This window comes from Nesoenas mayeri (genome assembly GCF_963082525.1).
Source record: "Nesoenas mayeri genome assembly, chromosome: 23".
Taxonomy (NCBI): domain Eukaryota; kingdom Metazoa; phylum Chordata; class Aves; order Columbiformes; family Columbidae; genus Nesoenas; species Nesoenas mayeri.
This window is the reverse complement of record NC_137574.1, coordinates 3062184-3080759: the sequence shown is the minus strand read 5'-3', so window position 1 is coordinate 3080759 and position 18576 is coordinate 3062184. Positions and strand designations below refer to the sequence as shown.

Here is an 18576-nt window from a genome sequence, read left to right as displayed (position 1 = left end):
ACGCACAGTAAACACGTTATCACTCTTCCTGGTTGCTTGTTTCAATAAAGTCTGATTACTTCCGACCTCTTGCAATATTACAGAGAATTCTTGTTCACTGTGTTGCAATCATATCACTCTTTTTTTTTTGTGCAGGATAATCTATGCTATCCTTGGAAGATTCAGGATGACCGATTTATATGTAAGAGTCTATGTCTTCTGGCAAAATATAAGAACAGTGGGCCTGTCTTGGAATACCAACGCTCTTCAGAGAGAAACTTGTAAAAAACAGCTGAGCAAATATTTTAAAGTATATCCAATTTGTGGAAATTCATATCAGTGAAAAGCACTCTTCTTCATTAAAAAAAAAATCAAATGGTGTAATAACATTCAAAAATTCGGTGATGGCACTTCATAGTCTCATTACAACGCACGTAGATCCAAGCTCTCTGATCATATAAGCAGGTGATAATATTTTAAAGCCAGATTGTTGCAGAAGGAAATAAGTGATCGTGAGGATTTGGACCCTCTGGAACGAGCTGCCACCTCTGTGCATGCTACTGCATGTACATTTGTGTTTCTTTCCCTATTTGAAACATCCATTGACTTGACCAGAAGAAGAATACGGATATACAGATATCCCGTTTTTCAAAGCTATTCACAGAATATACCGTAGATGTCAAAAGAAGCCTAGAGAATGGCTTAAAAACCAAGGCACATAAGGTTGAAATCTAGAATATTTTATGGAGAGTAATTCAACTCACTAAAACTGTACAAGTTTCCTTGCTGAAGCTGTACGAAGGGTTCATGCTGTCCTAAATGCAAAGAATGAAAAGAAAGAATTGCACCTCCAAAAAACCTTGAAAATAGAGAATAAACAATCTGTTAAACCCTTCTAAAAACGAGAATGAAAACCAGAAGTTGTTAATTGTGTCTTTTGTTTCTAGGTGTCTGGTTTGGGCTGAAGCCCAAGGTAACTCACCTGTTAAGCTGAGCGGGAGGTTGATTCCAAGAACTCCCCTCTGACTCACATTTTTCTAGTTTTCTGTTCTTGGGGCTCCCTGAAATATCAGACCCATTTAAAATATGAAGTTTGGCATAAACCCAAAACCACCCATGAAATCACTTATAAAAATACTATAGAGAAGCCAAGCCAGATCGCTGCTTTTCTTTATTTCTGATTGCTTGTTCGGAGCTTTTGGATTTGGTGTTTGTTTGATTGATTTTTTTGAATTATTATTTTTTTACAGCAATCCTACAGGGAAAAGAACACTTTTCAAGGCAACTGATGAAGACTTGAGGCAGAACCCCCTTCCATCAAAGCCCCCATATACATGAGCTCGAATATTTCCCTACGGAAAGCTGACGCACGGCTATAAACCGCGAAGCGCCCAGCGCCGCTTGCTGCTCTGCTCAGAAGCCGAGAGCCGAATCCCCTTAGGCTGCTCAAATGCCACTTGCTACGTCATTTGTAGAAAAGACAATAAAATAATGCACCTGTAAATCAAGTTATTTGAGTGCAACCCTAGCTGGCTCTTGCAGGGGAGGAAAACTAAAGCTGGGGAGGGGTTGTGGGAAGGAAGGACCCTCGTGGCTGAAGGTTTGTCAAGTGCTAGGCAAAAAATGAGGGGTTTCTGATTATTTTTTTCATTAAGTCTTTATCCACTAGTTCATTTTGCAAGGTGTAATCCGTATCCAACTTCAATCTACACCAAAATTCTCGGGTGCTGTTTTACCTCTACCTCTTCTGCAGAACTATCCACAGCTTCAAAATCGAACCTGTTCAGCCCAAACACGGCCCAGACCCAACCAGCAGCATTGATTTGCATGCCATGCTGCAAACTGTGCTTTGGCCTGGAAAATAAAAAGCAAAGTCAGGGTTGTTTGTTTTCTGGAGATGCCAAAGTGCTTCGGAACCTGTGACTTGGCAGGAGGATGCTTCCTTTTCTGTTAAAGCAAGTAAATATATTTGCATGGGACAACAGATCTGTTTTATCAGAAACCTTAAGGGCGAAGAGCAGCTCGGTTGAAGAAACCGTTCATCCGCCCTGGACAAACCTTTTTTTCCCTGAGATACACAAGCAGTTGCTGGTCCCCATGGCTGGTTTTTGACAGGATGTCCTAACCCATGGCGGCGCCGCCTTCCCCCTGCGCACCCTCCATAAGCCTTTAAAATGCATCCCCTGCAAATTGCAGGGTTGAGATGAGGCGAGCGGGGAAGCCGACGTGCTGGCACCCAAAGGAGAAGTGCCTGGGAGAGGAAAGCCAACACACCTGTATCTATTGTGGCCCAGCAAGCTCAACTCCACGTCCAAAAATAAAGAGTAATGGCAGAACAGGCAGAGGAGCAGCACCGATGGGAAGGACGCTGCTCACAAGGGGACCAGCGACTGTTCCCATCTAGGAGAGGTTGTGGCTGTTCTCTCAGCTCAAAATCCCCACCAGATCACCCTGTGCAAGCACAGCAACAGCTTTCCTAACCTCAAAATCACCTTCCTCGCCTCAAAAGCTGCACATTCATGGGAAGAAAGGACCATGACACTCCTAGCTGGAGGACAAAGCACTTCCAAGGTTGCCTTTAAGATCTGACAAATTTGCTAAACATCCCAACTGCAGGTCAGGCTCCCACTTTTCTCAGGCACAGCAGGAATGCCCGGAGGTGCCATCCTGTTGACGCTCATCAGCTTTCACTGAGAGCAGCCACAAAAAGCGTCATTTGACTCACTAGTTGGAAGAAATAACTGCTTTTGCATCATTAGTACAAGGTAAAGAAAAGTTCATGATTCATCCAACACAACACAAATACCTTCATCTTCATTAATTTTCCTGTCTACTGTAGTTCCATTTCTGACAACTCCACACTTCATGGGGAATTTGTATTTGGGCCCTGGACGTGCCTAGAGCAGGAGAGCAGAGAAGTGAGGTTGAGGATGACAGCAAAGCTCCTGTTAATTGTTTTTTAGTTTTAAAGAGTTTACAATATTCTCAGTCTGCACAGACAAGACCAACTGTTGCCCACCCAGACTCCTGCTCTTCCCGCAAGGCTGGAGAGAGCAGGAAAGGGACACAGGGAAGGGACACAGACCAGGGCCAACCCTGGCCAACCAGGGACTTCTTATGGACACTGTTTTCCAAACAATGTGCGATAGCTTGAAAAACAACCAAAAACCCAACACACAACTACCTGCTTTTGTCCAGGTTTGCCCTCCAAAGCTATTCCACTGTTGCTTGGGGTTATTATAAGCTCAGAAGCCAGGTCGGTCCTTGCAGAAATGGGCTCTCCTGCCCAGGATATGGGAAACATGGTCACAACTCAACGGTGAGGTTGCAATGCCAACAAAGAGAAGGGGGCTGATTAGACCCTTGTGTTAGACTCAGACCCCGTAGGGCTCCCCGGTGGCTTTGTGCCAGATCTAGGTCTCCATCTTCAACCCAAGGAATCGCAGCTGCAGAAGACCTTCCATGGACCTGACCCAACGCAGGCACCATGGGGAGGCTGCTGTGCAACGGCCACTTGCAATCAGAAGGTAAATAACAGCAGAGCTGGGACGGGCATTGGCTTCTCTACGCTCAGGTGGGGAGGTGCTCACCTGCCAGGGTTTTTGGATGCTATTCCTTTAAGGCAGAATAGGTGGAAATGCAGGGCTAGAGGTACGAGGAGTATTTAAAACAGCCCGGCACTGCCAGAGCCCAGTGTCCGGCTGCGGCAGGGAGGCAGGACACTCAGAGAAGGTCCTGGGGTTGATCACCAACACCAGCAAAACAAGGAGCGGTCAGTCGAAAAGAAAAAACAAGAATTCAAAGCAGTCTGCAGAAGTATCTTGGAGTGTAAGTAACATTGCTTCGTTGTCTGAAATGCAAAATCTTTTGTACTGCTGCTTTGAGATGGGCAAGGAGAAGAATACAAGTCCTGAGACACTTTTAAGGACTTTTCCTCACAGATGTGTGGAGAGAAACAGCAGTTCTGAAAAAGTAGTAAATAGGTGTCCAGGCTGATTTATTTTCAAAGAAGGTCAGAAGCATAGGATCAGGCTTATGATGTTTATGTTTTCTTCCGTGCAGTAGATTTTTAATCTTTCCTTTCTGTAAAAAGTTAATTATCATTGCGATATTTGCATTAAGTTTTAACACAGAAGGTAAGAAATGTTAGTAAACTTTACTGTAGGAATCTAAACTGTTGCAACTCAGCCTGTGGTCATTACAGTCTTTTGAATCACAGCATGGAGATAATCATAGGGATGCAGATTCTGAAATTTAAGAAGATAACTGAAGCAGTTATGTCCTAAACAAGCTCTGAAGAGCTATTAAGATTGCACAGATAAAAGGAGGATAAATAGATACTGAAGTGTAAGTGAATGGGATGTGCTGCTGTCACCCACATGTGCCCTGGCACTGTCCATTCATCCAGTAAACCTCTCTGTACAGACTGGGGCTGTACAGTAAGTGCTGCCGGATTATAGGAAGTTCCTTCTCCTCGCAATATCAACAGTGTTCAAGTAGAATAATAGTTTAATAGTGTTGGAGTTGGTTTCACTTTCCAGCCCAAGAGACAAGAAACAAAAAGTAAGGAACAAATGAACCAAGACATTCTTATTTGTAAAGCAACAGGTTAGTGTATGGAGCAAATAACAGTCTAAAGGAACATAAGTTAGGGCAGCAGAACAATTTCAGTCACTGCCTAAGGGCTGTCTGGTTATTCTTTTGCATTTGTTTTCCAGGATATATTGCTCATAGAGGACAGTGTGTAACTGGCACTTAGAAGCATTCTTAGCTAGGGGGGGTCGCAAGTACTGCAGAAATTCCTAAAAACTGCTGATTTCCTACTAAATCCTTATAACCTTCAGTAAGAACTGCCTAGCTGTTTCTGCTCACTGCATCACCAAATTAGCGCCTCCTGTTTGTTCATTCCATATTATATAAAGAAGGCATTGTTTCGGAACGTGAAGTATTTCATTTCTGTATGTGTTTAGGTCAGCTTGATCTTTTATCTTAAAGCTGCTCGCTCATTCATAACTCCATGGAAGTGGAGTGGTGGCTTTCCCCTGTCTCACTACAGCAAATAAAACTCACAGTAAGGCCACCTATGCATTGATCTTGATGAGCAACATAAAGTTGTAGAGAGCCCCAGCCCTGTACAGCAAGAAGTCCATTCTATCCATGCACTCCATTCTCTAAGTTATTACTTCTCATATATTTGAACAGCAGTAAACATTCTACAAAATAGAAGGACTCCTAGGTTTGAAATACAAATCTTAACGTTTTGTTGATCCAGTGGCGCGTCCTTGACGCTGGTCACAGGTAAGAGCAATAGTTAATAGCTAATGGGTTGAACCATGCTGATCCCTGGCAAGCTGCATTAGGGCCATCCCAATTCCTCAGAGCCCAGCCTTGCAGCTGAGTTGGCAGATTTTGAGAACTGAACTCTGGCATTTCATACCCAGCAAGAGCAGCTGCTTGTTCAGGTTTGCGTAACTCAGGGGTTGGGTCCTGACCTCTTTCAAATCATTATAAGTCTGAAAATACATCACAAGCCACTTTCTATAGCTAGAAACACTAAAGGCATGTCCGTACTGGCAAGGGAGAGTGACTGTGAGGTTTGAGGGGTTCTAACCTCCCCAGAGCTCTATGCACAACATTAAAACTTCTCTTTGTCACTCAACAGAAGCAAAATGCAGTGAAGCTTAAGCTCATGGCAACATACCAAATAAAACCAGATCATCTTATTCACTGTCAAGATGATACTAAGATAACAAAAACATTTGGCTACCATGAGCTGAAAAGCAAAGAAAAAGGTCATTATATTGTGAAGTACACTGTAGTTTTGCCATTTGTACGGCTTTTCGCACCAAACCCACACGGCAGCACATCCGCGTCTCACTCGGCACTGGCCAGCGAAGCCCCTTTGGTGCAGGGCACATGCACAACAAGCTCTAATGCACCAGTGATAGAAAGAAACACAACAAAATCCAACTTATGGAAATACGTTACAAGCTCTAGGGAGTTTTTGCCTATCATTATGGTATACATATGGTTGTGCATCTGGATATGAAGGTTGAAATGAAGCCTTGCCTCCAATGCAAGATTTCACCAATACATAACAAAGCAGCACTACTTGATGCTTCTCTAGCCCCCTGCAAACATTTGCTGTTCAGTCTCCTCTCTCATTCCAGCTCCCCCTCCATCTCCACAAGCATTAGCACAGGTCACTCACACAGATACTTACTTGCACTCCATTTTATATGAGATCGGTGGCCTTTTCCCCAGAGCTCTGAGATTTAAACCTTGTGCTCTGACTAGAGACAGCAAATCCAGCAGCAAGTGCTCTTTGAAAGCAAGAAGGGACTAGAGCTCCTTTACCAATATCTTGATGAAATTCTCCTCCAGCATCTCAAACAGCTCTTGCTTGTTGCAGAGCGAGCAGCAAAGCTCGTTTTGTGCCATTTCTCTGGGCTAGGAAGTCTTAGTCTCAGAGTGCAACCCAGCACAGGTAGCAGAGAAGGGGTTTCAAGCATCCAGCTCAGTGGATCAGCATGGAAATACAGCACGGATTTTTACGTAAGCAGTGGCTTTGCTTGCTCGGGCTTGCTATACATGGCAGCTTTCTTCCTTCATTCATTCAGTGAGTGAGGGAAGGTTCTAACAACATGAGGAAACAGGACTAAAGGCAACTCAGAGCTGCAGAAGTTGGCCATGCAAGCACCCAGGAACTGTTGTTCTTGTGTAGGAACAAGTGCACACGTGTCCTCAGAGACAAAAAAATTCTTTCCTGCCCTAACAGGCATGTGAGGACCCTGATGCCACCACTTTTGCACACATCTTTCTGGGCACAGCTGTATCTTTGTTTGAAAAAAGGGGGTCTTGGTAACCCTTCCCTACCTGCAAAGCTAAGCTGTCTGTAACCCTAAAGTAGCTGATTGCTTTGGGAAGGAATCAGGCTAACAGATTATTCAGATTTACCAAGCAAGGGAAAGCTGAACTGGGATCCTGCTGGCAATGCAGAGCAAGGGGTGGAGGGTAGTGAGGTGACCATCAGCCAGAGGAGCTGCTGTTAGCAAGGGGCAAATATCAAGGCCCTTTTTGTGCCATGGTGTTTGCTTTCTGCAGAATATGTTATGTTTGTCTTGCTGGCTCCTTCTGGGATATGTATGAAAGAGCATTTTTCATGCTCAGTTAGTTAATTATTAGCCATGGACCAGTGGCTACTGAGCAATTAAAAATCATAATACAAGGAAGAACACACAACAGAACGCCTTTCATCTTAACACGGAAATAAAAGCCTTTTTCTTCTACTGGGAATTACCCTTAATAAAACTGTGTCACTTGATACCATGAAATCAAATTCCTCTGAATGTTTATAAAGATTTTCTTTGGCACCTATTGTGTACTCTAGAACCTGGAGTACATAGGTAGATCAACAGCCATTCTTGGGAAACACACATTCCCACCATCAGCACACTCAGTTCAGGCAAGATTGGGGTGTTGGGGTGAGACCCATGGCCAGTCATGCAGCAACACAGACTAGAGCAGAGTTATTAGCTCCTTCTTTCCCATCCTGTTGCTTGATAGATGTCATTAAATGCTATATTTCTCTCAAGTACCCACAACCCTCATATACCCCAGGCACAAGGATTATTAGATGACTTGATCATTTAGCTTAGTCGTTTTGCAAGCTATTCAGCAACTTTTATGTCTTTTCCAGGGAATGCAAGAAAAATGACTTTACTGGCATTTGCCTTTTTGCTTGCTTTCCTCCCAGCTGAATCGGCAAACAGCAGATACCCCCCCAAGGGAGCAAGTAAGTGCAACCTGTCTGGGGCACAAATCTTGTGGGTGGCCTAGGACCAGAGGTGACATTAATAAGGGAGGAAACAGGGCTCTAACCCATCGGTGGCCATCACTGCCATGGGACATTTAAGATCAGACGATGCCCAGGGTCCACACTTACCTCAGTGCACCCAACCTCCTCGGCAGTCCCATGGGTTCACATAGCACAACCGGAATTTAGAGCCGACATGATTTTCTCTTGCAGTCTCGAGCCCCGTGTTCGGACCAGGGCAGGTCTATGGTCTGCTCAACGGCTCTGTTACTGTGAAATGCTTCTACCCTCCCACCCGCGTGAACAGACATGACAGAAAGTATTGGTGCAGGGAATCGGGCAAGAGCTGCAGGACCGTTGCCTCCACCAGCGGCTACACTGCTCCAGGCTACCGAGGCAGAATCTCCATCACCGACTACCCACAGGAAGAAAACTTCCAGATTGACATCTCCGGGCTCACAGCGGCAGACGCAGGCACCTACCAGTGCGGTATTGGTATCAATGGCAGAGGGCTCTCCCACAAAGTCAGTCTGGATGTTTCCGAAGGTAATTACTCTCTTGGGGCTCCTTGAAGTATTGTTTTCTCTGGCTCCTGAAATGTGTGACAGATGTGGGACACAGCTGGGTAGATCGTGCTCTGACCAGGAGTGGCACATAACCATATAATATAGCAAAGTAGAGAGGAACCCTATAATAAAAATAAAACCCTTGAGGTGTCAGGGAGTTGCACAGAGTTACTGACGAAGCAGATGGTGAGCACTATGGTCTCTGTGCACAGGTCCTCATGAAACTGAGGGAGCTGAGCTCTTCTACGTGAAGCTGCACAGCACTTTGACCATGTCCTGCAGCTTTGGGGAGGACAACGAGAGCATGAGGAAATACTTGTGCAAGATGGAGAAAGATGGCTGCCACAACATCGTCGATAGCCATGGGAATATTGACGAGGATTACATAGGGAGAGTTCTGCTGACAAACGAGCAGTCTCCAGGCTCGTTCAGCATCATGATAACCCAGGTGGACTGGGAAGACTCGGGCTTGTACCTGTGTGGGGCTGGCAAGTATGGGGAGAATGGAGAAACAAAGGAACTGGATGTGCATGTCTATGAGGGTGAGTGAACTATTCCCAGTGTTTTTTCCCTTCTTCATCTCGTTTGAACCATCATTAGAAGTGCCACTTCATTTAACAACTTCAATTTCCCTTTGCAGAGAGCTATTATCCTATCCTCTCATCTAGATACTTCTTTCTATTCATCTAACTATCTGTAAGGTACTAAACCATCACTAATGAGCCTGTACCAAGAATTAACTTTCCCAGCAGTGGCTAAGCTGTCTTCCCTAGCCTGGCTAGCCCAAAATTCCAGAATGCAAAGTCAGCCTACCAGTTTGAGACAAGCAAACTCTCTCTTCCAGTATTAATTCCTTAAATCTCAAAATGACAGAAGGGACAAGATGTGCCATTCCCCTATCAAAGGGACTTAGAAACGTCCGTACACAAGGACAACAACCACACAGAGAATTTGGGAAAAAGAAAGGCCTGACAGACCCTTTAGGGTCAATTCCCAGCAGTGCCAGGACAGTCCCCTACCACCTGCACTCCTGAGCTTTGCCTAGCCTTGCTTTAGCCAAAACCCCTTTGTTTGATCTGATAATATTTATTCTCTTGGGGGAGTGCCACACAGGCAAAAGTTAGACGTTTATAGCTGCTCATGTCATTTTTATCTCTAGAGACGAATGTTCCTCAAGTAAAGCCCACAATAATTGGAGTAAAAGGAAGTTCGGTAACTTTTGAATGCCACTATGAGCCTCGCAGAAGGTCCTCAATGAAGTACTGGTGCAAGTGGAGACAGAATGGGTGCGCTCGGATCATTGACACCACTGGGTATGTGTCGGGCCCATATGAAGGAAGAGTCGCCATCGTCGACAGCCCAGCTAACAATACGATGACCATCATCCTGAACCAGCTGAAGGACAGTGACAAAGGCTATTACTGGTGCATGACAGACGAGGAGAAGGAGCAGCAATCATCAGCTGAGCTGAAGGTCATAGATGGTACGAGCTCATGAGTTGTCAGTTCTCTGCCTGCTCAGTAGGTGCAAAACAACCCCCTAAGCATCACAAAGGAGCAGGGAAGAGATGTGAGGTCCAGCTCTGAACTTCTATGCATAAGTCAATGCATTGTGCCAATTCTCCCACACCCCAGTGCTTTAAAATGGAAAAAAAAGTTTCCGTTTGGGAAAGTATTCACAGAAGTTTCTCATGCAAGTGTTTCTTAAGTGTTGCAAAAAAACCCCATACCCAGCTTTCACTCAGAGTTGCATATACAGCATCTTTAACATTCATTTAGCAATGTGAAGAGCACTTTCCCTCAAAGATACATCTCCCGGTTTGCCATCTCTAGCAGCACCACTCTCCACTGATGACCATTCCCACCACCAAACCCACTAACATCAGCCTTGATGTTCTGTTTGCCCTCGCAGGAGAACCTGGACTGAAGGGAAAGAAGGAAGTGGAGGCACAAGTGGGTTCACGGCTGGATTTGACTTGCTCTTACCCATGCAAGTACTACTCCTACCAGAAATACTGGTGCAAGTGGGGCGATGCCAGCTGCACCCCCATGCCAGCTGCTGACCAGAGGCAGCCGGGGCCAGACGTTACCTGTGACACTGACAACAAGACAGTTGTCCTGAGCTTTAACTCGGTGGCCAAGACAGACCAAGGGTGGTACTGGTGTGGAGTGAAGCGCAATGGCCTCTTTGGGGAAACCATGGCAGTGCACCTGGAGGTGACCGAAGGTAAGTTCCAAGGAAAAGGCTCCTCAAGGCTGTGACTCAAGCAGAGGGAAAAATTCTCTCCATACCCACTAGGTTGCAGCACCTCAAAGCAGATGCACCCTCATCCAGGCAGCCTCCCAGGTGCCAAGATCACCCTGGTTTTGCACAGCATGTCATAGATGTTTTCAACCACTCACTGGTTTTTGCTTCTCCCTGATTCCCAGTCAAAAAACCACCAAAACCACCAACCCCACTAGTCTAAAAATCCCTTCCACACCATTTTTACTTTTTAACCCTATCCTTCCTAATAATTGCTTGGACAATTTGTAGCATCATTTAGATTAAGCAACATCTGACACCTCTTAGGTGAAGGACGGCACATAGTTCAGAGACACATCTTGCTCCAGGGAGCTTATTATCTTAATAAAGAGAAAAACAGTAGGGAGCAGGAAAGGAAGGGCTATCATCAACTCCCCTTGGGTAGCAAGGGGTTTAATTCTCAACTTAAGTGCAGTATTTTGGAATTAAGATGTTTTTCTCAGTAAGGGGTATTGTTAGAAGCTGACCATAGAAAAAGTACAGCACCCACACACAACTATCTTAAGTGGATAACGGTAAAAATGAAAAGAGAGAGAAACATCCTCACTTCACTGTCTTTGGAAGGCAAAGAGCTAGAAATAAAAGCAAATCAAGTATTCAAAGTTTGTTCTGGAAGTACTAGAGGCAGAACTCAGAAATGCAAGACTTCTCAAAAGCATATAGGCAGAGAGAGACAACTTCAGATTTTTTTTGCAATAAATTATTTGGAATGAGATCATTTCGGATCTCTAAATCCCATTTTAAAGAGCCTCATACTCACAGCCAAAACCCACTGAGGTTCCATAGGCACCAAATGCACCCAACTCATTTTTGTGTCACCATGTCCGTGCTGCTGCTCATGCGATTAACTCCCTTTCTTCCTTGGGAAATGCAGGGAGCGGTGCCGGCCGTAGCGTGGACCTCCTGGATGTTGACAACCCCAGCCCTGCCGAGGTCCCCAGCCAACCCGAGGTCCCTCATCCTGCCAGCGTCCCTGCTGAGCTCCCCATCCCCGCCAAAGTCCCTCGTCCTGCCAACGTCCCCATCCCTACCAAGGACCGTCATCCTGTCGAGGTCCCCGCTGAGGTCCCTCATCCTGCCAATGTCCCCATCCTTACCAAGGACCATCATCCTGCCGAGGTCCCCAACCCCGCCGCAGGTGATTTTATTCCCCAAGGAAGAGCCTACAGTGATGCTGAAGTGCGAGGTGCAGCTGACTCAGAAAGGTGAGTTCTCTGCAAGCCTCTGCCAATTATTGCTGAAGGTTTTATTAGCCTGTTACTCGCACTGTGTTTGCACACTGCCCATGAAGCTTAGCAGCAAAAGAACCAAAAAATCTTGTTCCCAAAGAACTTGGCTCAAAACAGCAGAGGAAAAGCAGCAAAAGGCAAGATTATTTGAAATTTATATCTAGCCCGAGTAAGAAAATACAGTCCCAGAGAGAATGACTAGAGATTCCAGATACAGAAAAACTAATTGAAAATAATTCTGTCAAGATTAGAGAGCCTTTCTTTTCTCATTCATTACCAAGCTGCTGATGCAGCTGTTTTGGTACAACCTCTGTCCTACACTTTTATTTATCCCTTGTGATATGCTGGGATCCAGTTCGTTATTGGAATTGCATCATGCTTACTCAGATTTATCATCCTATACTGTTTTTAGACTGCCAGACATTCACATATGTTACTCAATCTTGAATAATTTAAAAGAAATGCATTTCACAGCTTAGTGATCTATTTTTCCCTCCATTGCAGCTCTGATCAACATCAGGGCCACAGTACACTTCCTTTAGCCCTGGGACTTGCTGGTTCCGTGATCCTGGTCCTCGTGGCAGCTTTTGCCATTTTTAAATACAGACAGTTGAAGAGATCTGGTGAGTTCCTGCCTTTTCTAGTATCTCAAGAGACATCAGCAATATGAAGATGAAGGCAATACCCTGTTCATGCTGCCATCTCTGCTGGGCTGAGCTGCTCCCTGGTCCCCCCACCACACCAAGGGGAGATGAGGGACCCAGTCTGTGCCACTGTCCCCATCCATGTGGCTCCAACACCCAGCAAACAGGGTGCCTGGGCTGAGACAGAGCCCACCCATCTGCAGGCTTTGCACGTTGCATTGCATCTTGTCGCCTTGCACCAAGACCGTTCAGAGGCTGATGCGCTTGCACCGACTCTGAGCAAGGGTGTAAGGTATTTATGTCCTTCCCTCTCAACAGATCTGGTGTCCGTTGGGAGCTACAGGACAAACATCAGCATGTCAGACTTCGAAAGCGTGAAGGAGTACAGTGCGAGCAATAACGCCTGCGTGAAAGATATCCAGGAGACTCAGATTGGAGGGGATGGTACGTGCTGACCGAGGGACTTGTTCTCCATCCCCAGAACACGGGGTGCCAGGGATGGGTTTGCAGAAGGACCCTAAAAAAGGTGCATAAATACCTGCCCAGGGACTGTCTCCACACCCTAACACCTCCTTCTCTCTCCCTACAGAGTTCATCACCACCGCAGCTAACCCAGAAAGTGCTGCCGAGATAAAAAAGGCAAAAAGGGTAAGAGGAGGCAGGAGAAAGGCCACTTACATGGGAGACACCACCACAGTCCTCCAATCTTTCCCAAAAGAGCTATCCCCCCTCCCAGGGGCCTTATTTATACCCAGGTGCTCTCCATGTACCTGGATCTGGCCACCTGCAGCAGATCAGCCTCCATGCGGGGGGACCTTAACCCTTTCCTGACACTACATTTTAGCAGAGGTACCAAGTCAGCCCCAGGTATAGAATAGTTTGAGCTGGAAGTGACCTTTAAAGGGAAGATCATGACCAAGTGGAACCACTCAGCAGTAACCAAAGGTGCCAGATGGAAACCTTTCTTTTTAAAAGTCCATAACCAAAGACAATATGTGAGTGTTGTAAGTACCAAGAGCTGAGCTGGAACCATTTAAGGAAACTCTCAGGAAAGCAGTAAAACCTTTAGGACAGGCTTTAGGACAGGTGAGCTGGGTGCTGACACGTTGGGACAGACATGTCACAGAGTCCCAAACCTGCAAATATTTGGAGTCTTCCCCGGGGTTGAGCAAAGGCGTGATGCTCTCATGACCTGCCGTATTGTCCCACTTGTCAGGTCTGCCCCTGTCATCCTGAGAAGCTCATGGCCCTGTTAATGCTGTCCTTGCCCCCACCACTTGCTGCTGTCTGTCCCTGCCCACTGACAGTGTCCTTCTGTCCTTCCCCAGAGCTCCAAGGAGGATGCTGACCTCGCCTACTCCACCTACCTCCTCACCTCCAACACCATCTCACAGGGCGGCTCCGGGGGGGACAGCGCTGTCCCTGACACGTCCCCTCCAAAATGGGAGGGTCAGATCTGAAGGTGAGGGACCAAGACGATGCAGCAACTGGGACTGGCTCTACCTTGAGGATCAGAGCAAGACATTAGCAAGCAGCACCGTTTATTGCTACCATGATTTGCTATAGCTTGACCTTTTCTTTCTTTTTTTTTTTTTTTTTTTTTTTTCTTAAACTCAGCTTTGAGCAGTGATTTAGGAGGAATCATTTGATGCCAAATAGGGCAGCTGGGCTGGAAACAGATCTGAGCGAGCAGGTTAGACTGGGAAACGTCAGGGGCTCCGGTGGCTTAGCTCAGTGACAGCACCAGCCCCACCAGTGCCCTTCCAACATGGGGGGCTCTCAAAGGCCAGAAGGGGCATTAAATATATATATATATATATCTCATTTTTCTTTTAAAGGCAGCTGGAAAACCCTTTAGAACAATGACTCGCGCTTTTGATTCGTCTTAGCTTTCTCACCCAGAGGGCAATACCTACAGACCAGACATGGTCTGAAGTGTTTTTATGCAGAAGCAATAAAGAATTACCACTGGCTTTCAGCAGACCAGGGGGATTTGAAGTCAGTGGGAGGGTATGGGGAAAGTGCACCCAAAAAGGTGCAGTAAGGGTGCATTTGGTTGGGGGGCTTTCTCCTCCTCTTACTGCAGCATTACAGCATCACATCAAGTGTTGCAAATGGCACAGGACAGCACAAGAAACCCACAATTAATGGAGATAAACAGGCAATATCACATGCATTTTCATCAACAGCAGGAACTGATCACAGCATGAATGTTAATTAGCATGACAACCTATCAGCAGCCTATATAGCTGATTAGGCACCAGTGTTCACTGTATTCATTTGCATAGTACAGACTAAACTCCCCAGAGCAGCTGAACCAACCATTTCCCATTTCTGACTTGGAGGTGGAACCACTGAGCCAAATCCGTCCTCCTCTGCCACAGAGCGTGGTCTTGGAAACCCACCCTTTGCTTAATAAACCTGAGCCACACGTCACTCACACATTTTCCCTGGCCGACCTCATTTTTATCCAGGCAGAAATGAGAGTGACTGCAATTATATGTTGTCTCTTGGTCTTATTTTTGAGTGTGGGTGTCTAAACAGAGAAAAGTAATTTATCGATGTGTGGATTTCCAAACAGCAGCATGAGACTGTTGTCTGTCAGTTAGAAATGGGTGCAGAAAGCTGAATACCCCTCAGATAAAGCAAGATAGGAAGCAGCAAGGATGAAGAAGTTATGATAAAGCAGATAAGCGGTTTTCCCAGAATACTGGGAATGGGATGGGCTGATGCCTGTCTAGTGAAAAGCGGGGGTAAGGGGGTGTCTGACAGGGCCAGGGATTTTCAGGAGAAAAGGGGCAGAAACCACAAAGATAACTTCAAATTCCTGAGCCTGTGTTGGTCACATGCAGCTCTGATAGCAAGGCATAACATATAAAGAATGAGGAGCATCACCCAGGCTAGAGCCTGAGCTGATGGTCTTACAGTAACACCACAAGTCTATTTCTGTTTTAGTAGAATATTAGCTACATTTTGAAATTAAAACTGTACGGTAGCTCAGCGAAGTGTCAAGCAATGGCTGTTTGCGTTAGCCTGCAAACGCTGAGTTTTCATCAAGGATAAAAAAGCCACATTATTCCTGAATCATGGACATCCCCACAATAAGTGCAGAGATAGGCTTGGCTCCCCGTGAACAGGAGGGCAGCAGCTCCAGCAGTATGAGTGTTTTCAGGGCTGCTCTCACATCCATATCACAATAGTCAGCACCTTATTGATGGCAAGACCAGGACCAAAAATGTCTGCTTATAGTTCATCTGCCTCATGTTCCGGGCTGCATCCCCTCGAAAGGGGCTGGGATATTGGAAAAGGTGCGGAGGGGCCAGGGCAGGTCTGTGCCCGCCCGGAGTTGCTGGAAGTGAATGAATTGTTCTGGTGCAATAAGAAAGGCGTGCGCTTGGGAAGCGTCCCCAGAGGGGTGAGCAGTCATAAAGCTGCAGGAAAAGGTTTGGTAAGTTCCGAGAGGAGAAAACCCCTTTGTAAATCCACTTCCTCCTCAGCCTGCCTGCTGGCGTCTTGGTCTCTGCTCTGCTCCTCCTGGGAGCAATGAGGATGGGTTAAACCACTCCCAGGAGAGGTGTAGAGGGTGAGAAACATGGGTGGACTGAGCCCACGGCTCCTACTCATTCCTGTTGCTGGCATTTCCACCTGGCACCTCATTTCCAAAGGGACATGTCCCTAGACTGCTGCAGCAGGTGGGAAAGTGTCAACTTGGCCATGAAAGCAGTAAGACATGCATGGATGGAGGCATGAAACCCTCCACACAGGGTACAAAATCAATTAAATCTGGTAACTAATAATTGTGACAGCATAAGCCGACAATGCAGAGTAAAACTCACGCTGCTCACTCAACCTGTGATGCAAAGCCCACCATGATCAATGCACAGGTCCATGAGAATCTCACCAAGCAGCTCCACCTCCTTCACCAGGGTTTGGCAAACATGGTCCGTGACGAGTTGTGGTATCTCGTTGCATCACTTCTTTGTTCCTAATGTGGTTTTTTATGTTTTTGACAGAAAAACGTGGTACATGCAAGACATGTAACTCTTAAATGGTTGATTTCAAGGGTGATGGTGTTGAAAGATCAGCTTTTGTGAACCTTGACAGAGCGTGGAGGGATGAGTTCACCTGTTCATGCCCTGGCTCTGGGACAAATGAAAGTTATGCTGCAAAAACCCATGAGAAAGCAAATTAAGCAAATTAAAGCCCTGAGAAATCTTCCTTTGGCATAAGCAAATATTTCAGGGAAGATCATGGGCCGTCAAGGAGATTTTTCCTTTAAAAGTGAGTCACCAAATCCCGCTCAGCATGATATGCTCTATAGGCAAATGCTGGTGAGCTCATCCAGCCAGATCTCCAACTGGGTTGTTTGGGGAAGGGACAAGGAGTCTCCTTCTCCTCTGCACCCAAAGAAAGGCACAGTGTCCACCAGACTGACGCAAGGCTCTGGTGATGCCCACATGCTGCTGGAAGTCTTGTGATGGGGATGAAACCAAACCAGTAACTAGCTCCTTCTCCAGGACATGAGCAGCTTATTCCATAATCACAAAAATCCTGTTAAAGAGCCTGTTTTGCAGCTAAAATCTTCTCTGTGTCATGTCTATAGCATCATTAGAAATTGCCTGAGCTGGGAGCAACCAGACCTGCGTCCATCCCAGTTGCTGAATCTTGCTCATGGGCAGGAAAGGGAGAGCTGGAGAGTGTTGGGCTGTCCCAAGGTTGTCCCCAGCTCAGGTGTTACCTAGAGCAAAATGCACCAAGACAGAGATCTACCCTCCAGTCTTAATCGAGGTTTATGTCTAACGAATGCAGCAGTAAGACTTTATCACTTGAAATATTAGAACTAGAGTGCTACCAGGGACATAAACATCCATCTGCTTTCCAAGCAGCATGTGCTAATAAGCAGCATAACACCTTCTAGCTGCTTGGAGAGAGAATCTGGGTGGTCTTGGTTCATTTACTAACACATTAGTCCTCTGCCACTGTCAGGTACTGCAGCAATACGTGTATTAACACCTTGTGGGAAAACACAGTAGAAAAGGGATTTAGAGCATGCAGAACCGGCAGGTACCAGCAATGTACGTGCAGCTAAAAGAGCCCAAAAGGGGTGAAAACAGAACGAAGTGATACATTATGCACAATAAAAATGGTCTTGTGGACAAGCTGGGGTGATTTAGTATCTTTCAGGTCTAAACTTTGGTCTCCCTGGTATGTGAGGAATGATGCATCATCTCTGCGATGCCACCGCCACCAAGAGTGACAATATCTGCTGTGAAAGGGCACCACAGCGAATTCAGAAAGTTGCACCTACAAGAAACACAAAATTCCTCAGAATTTTGACAGTTTCAAGTGGGGTTTATTTACAGTAATTGCAACAGATTTCCACACGACTTACTACTGAGTGTCAGTAAATTACACAATACATACAAGAACCTTTTTCTATTCAGCAACCATGTATCTTGCATAGAAAATTTTCTTTTACAGATAGGCAGAAGATATAATCTCAAAAAGAAACGGATTTCTAAGGCCTGACACACCCGGCAGGACCTATTCTTGGAAGCATTTCCCACCCTGTGCCCCTCGATTCAGCCAGAGCAATCAGCAGCAACGCTCACCTAAGACTGCGCCTAAATTTATGAGCGCTGCTCTGCAGCGTTAACTACATCAGAGTAGTTCCAGCAGGCACTCAGCACCCGTGAATATACATTCCCTATAGAAAAAGTGTATAATTTAAACAGTACTTTTATTAAATGATCATAGCTTATGTCTGCTAGCAATAGAAAACCTTTTAGATAGCCCCTTGGAGAGCATCCTTTGGTGGAAGTCAGCTAAGCGAGGGTTACATCAGTTTGATCAAACTCGGTATTTCCATCTTAATGCAAGATTTATGCATTCACCCATGTACCTGGTTAGCAAAACAATCTTGCTGGATCAAACACAAATGAGAAATTGCACTGATACAGCACATTATTTTCCCATTCACCGCTGCTGTTCGCAATGTCCCAGCAGTTTGTTAGCGGGTCATTAACAGCTTCTGCTCT

At 45.8% G+C, this 18576-nt stretch overlaps 1 protein-coding gene across 1 annotated transcript; it reads left to right on the top strand.

Moving 5' to 3' along the window:
- Nucleotides 1-7692: 7692 nt before the first annotated feature.
- On the top strand, nucleotides 7693-14300 carry LOC308048881 (polymeric immunoglobulin receptor-like; the record flags this gene model as incomplete). The annotated part of the gene is made up of 10 exons (XM_080358210.1): nucleotides 7693-7774; nucleotides 8009-8341; nucleotides 8574-8903; nucleotides 9521-9844; nucleotides 10273-10587; nucleotides 11540-11870; nucleotides 12399-12517; nucleotides 12857-12982; nucleotides 13128-13186; nucleotides 13867-14300. 10 exons carry the CDS (start codon nucleotides 7693-7695, stop codon nucleotides 13996-13998), a joined length of 2151 nt encoding a protein of 716 aa, XP_080214336.1. The 3' UTR covers nucleotides 13999-14300.
- Between the last annotated feature and the right edge of the window lie 4276 nt (nucleotides 14301-18576).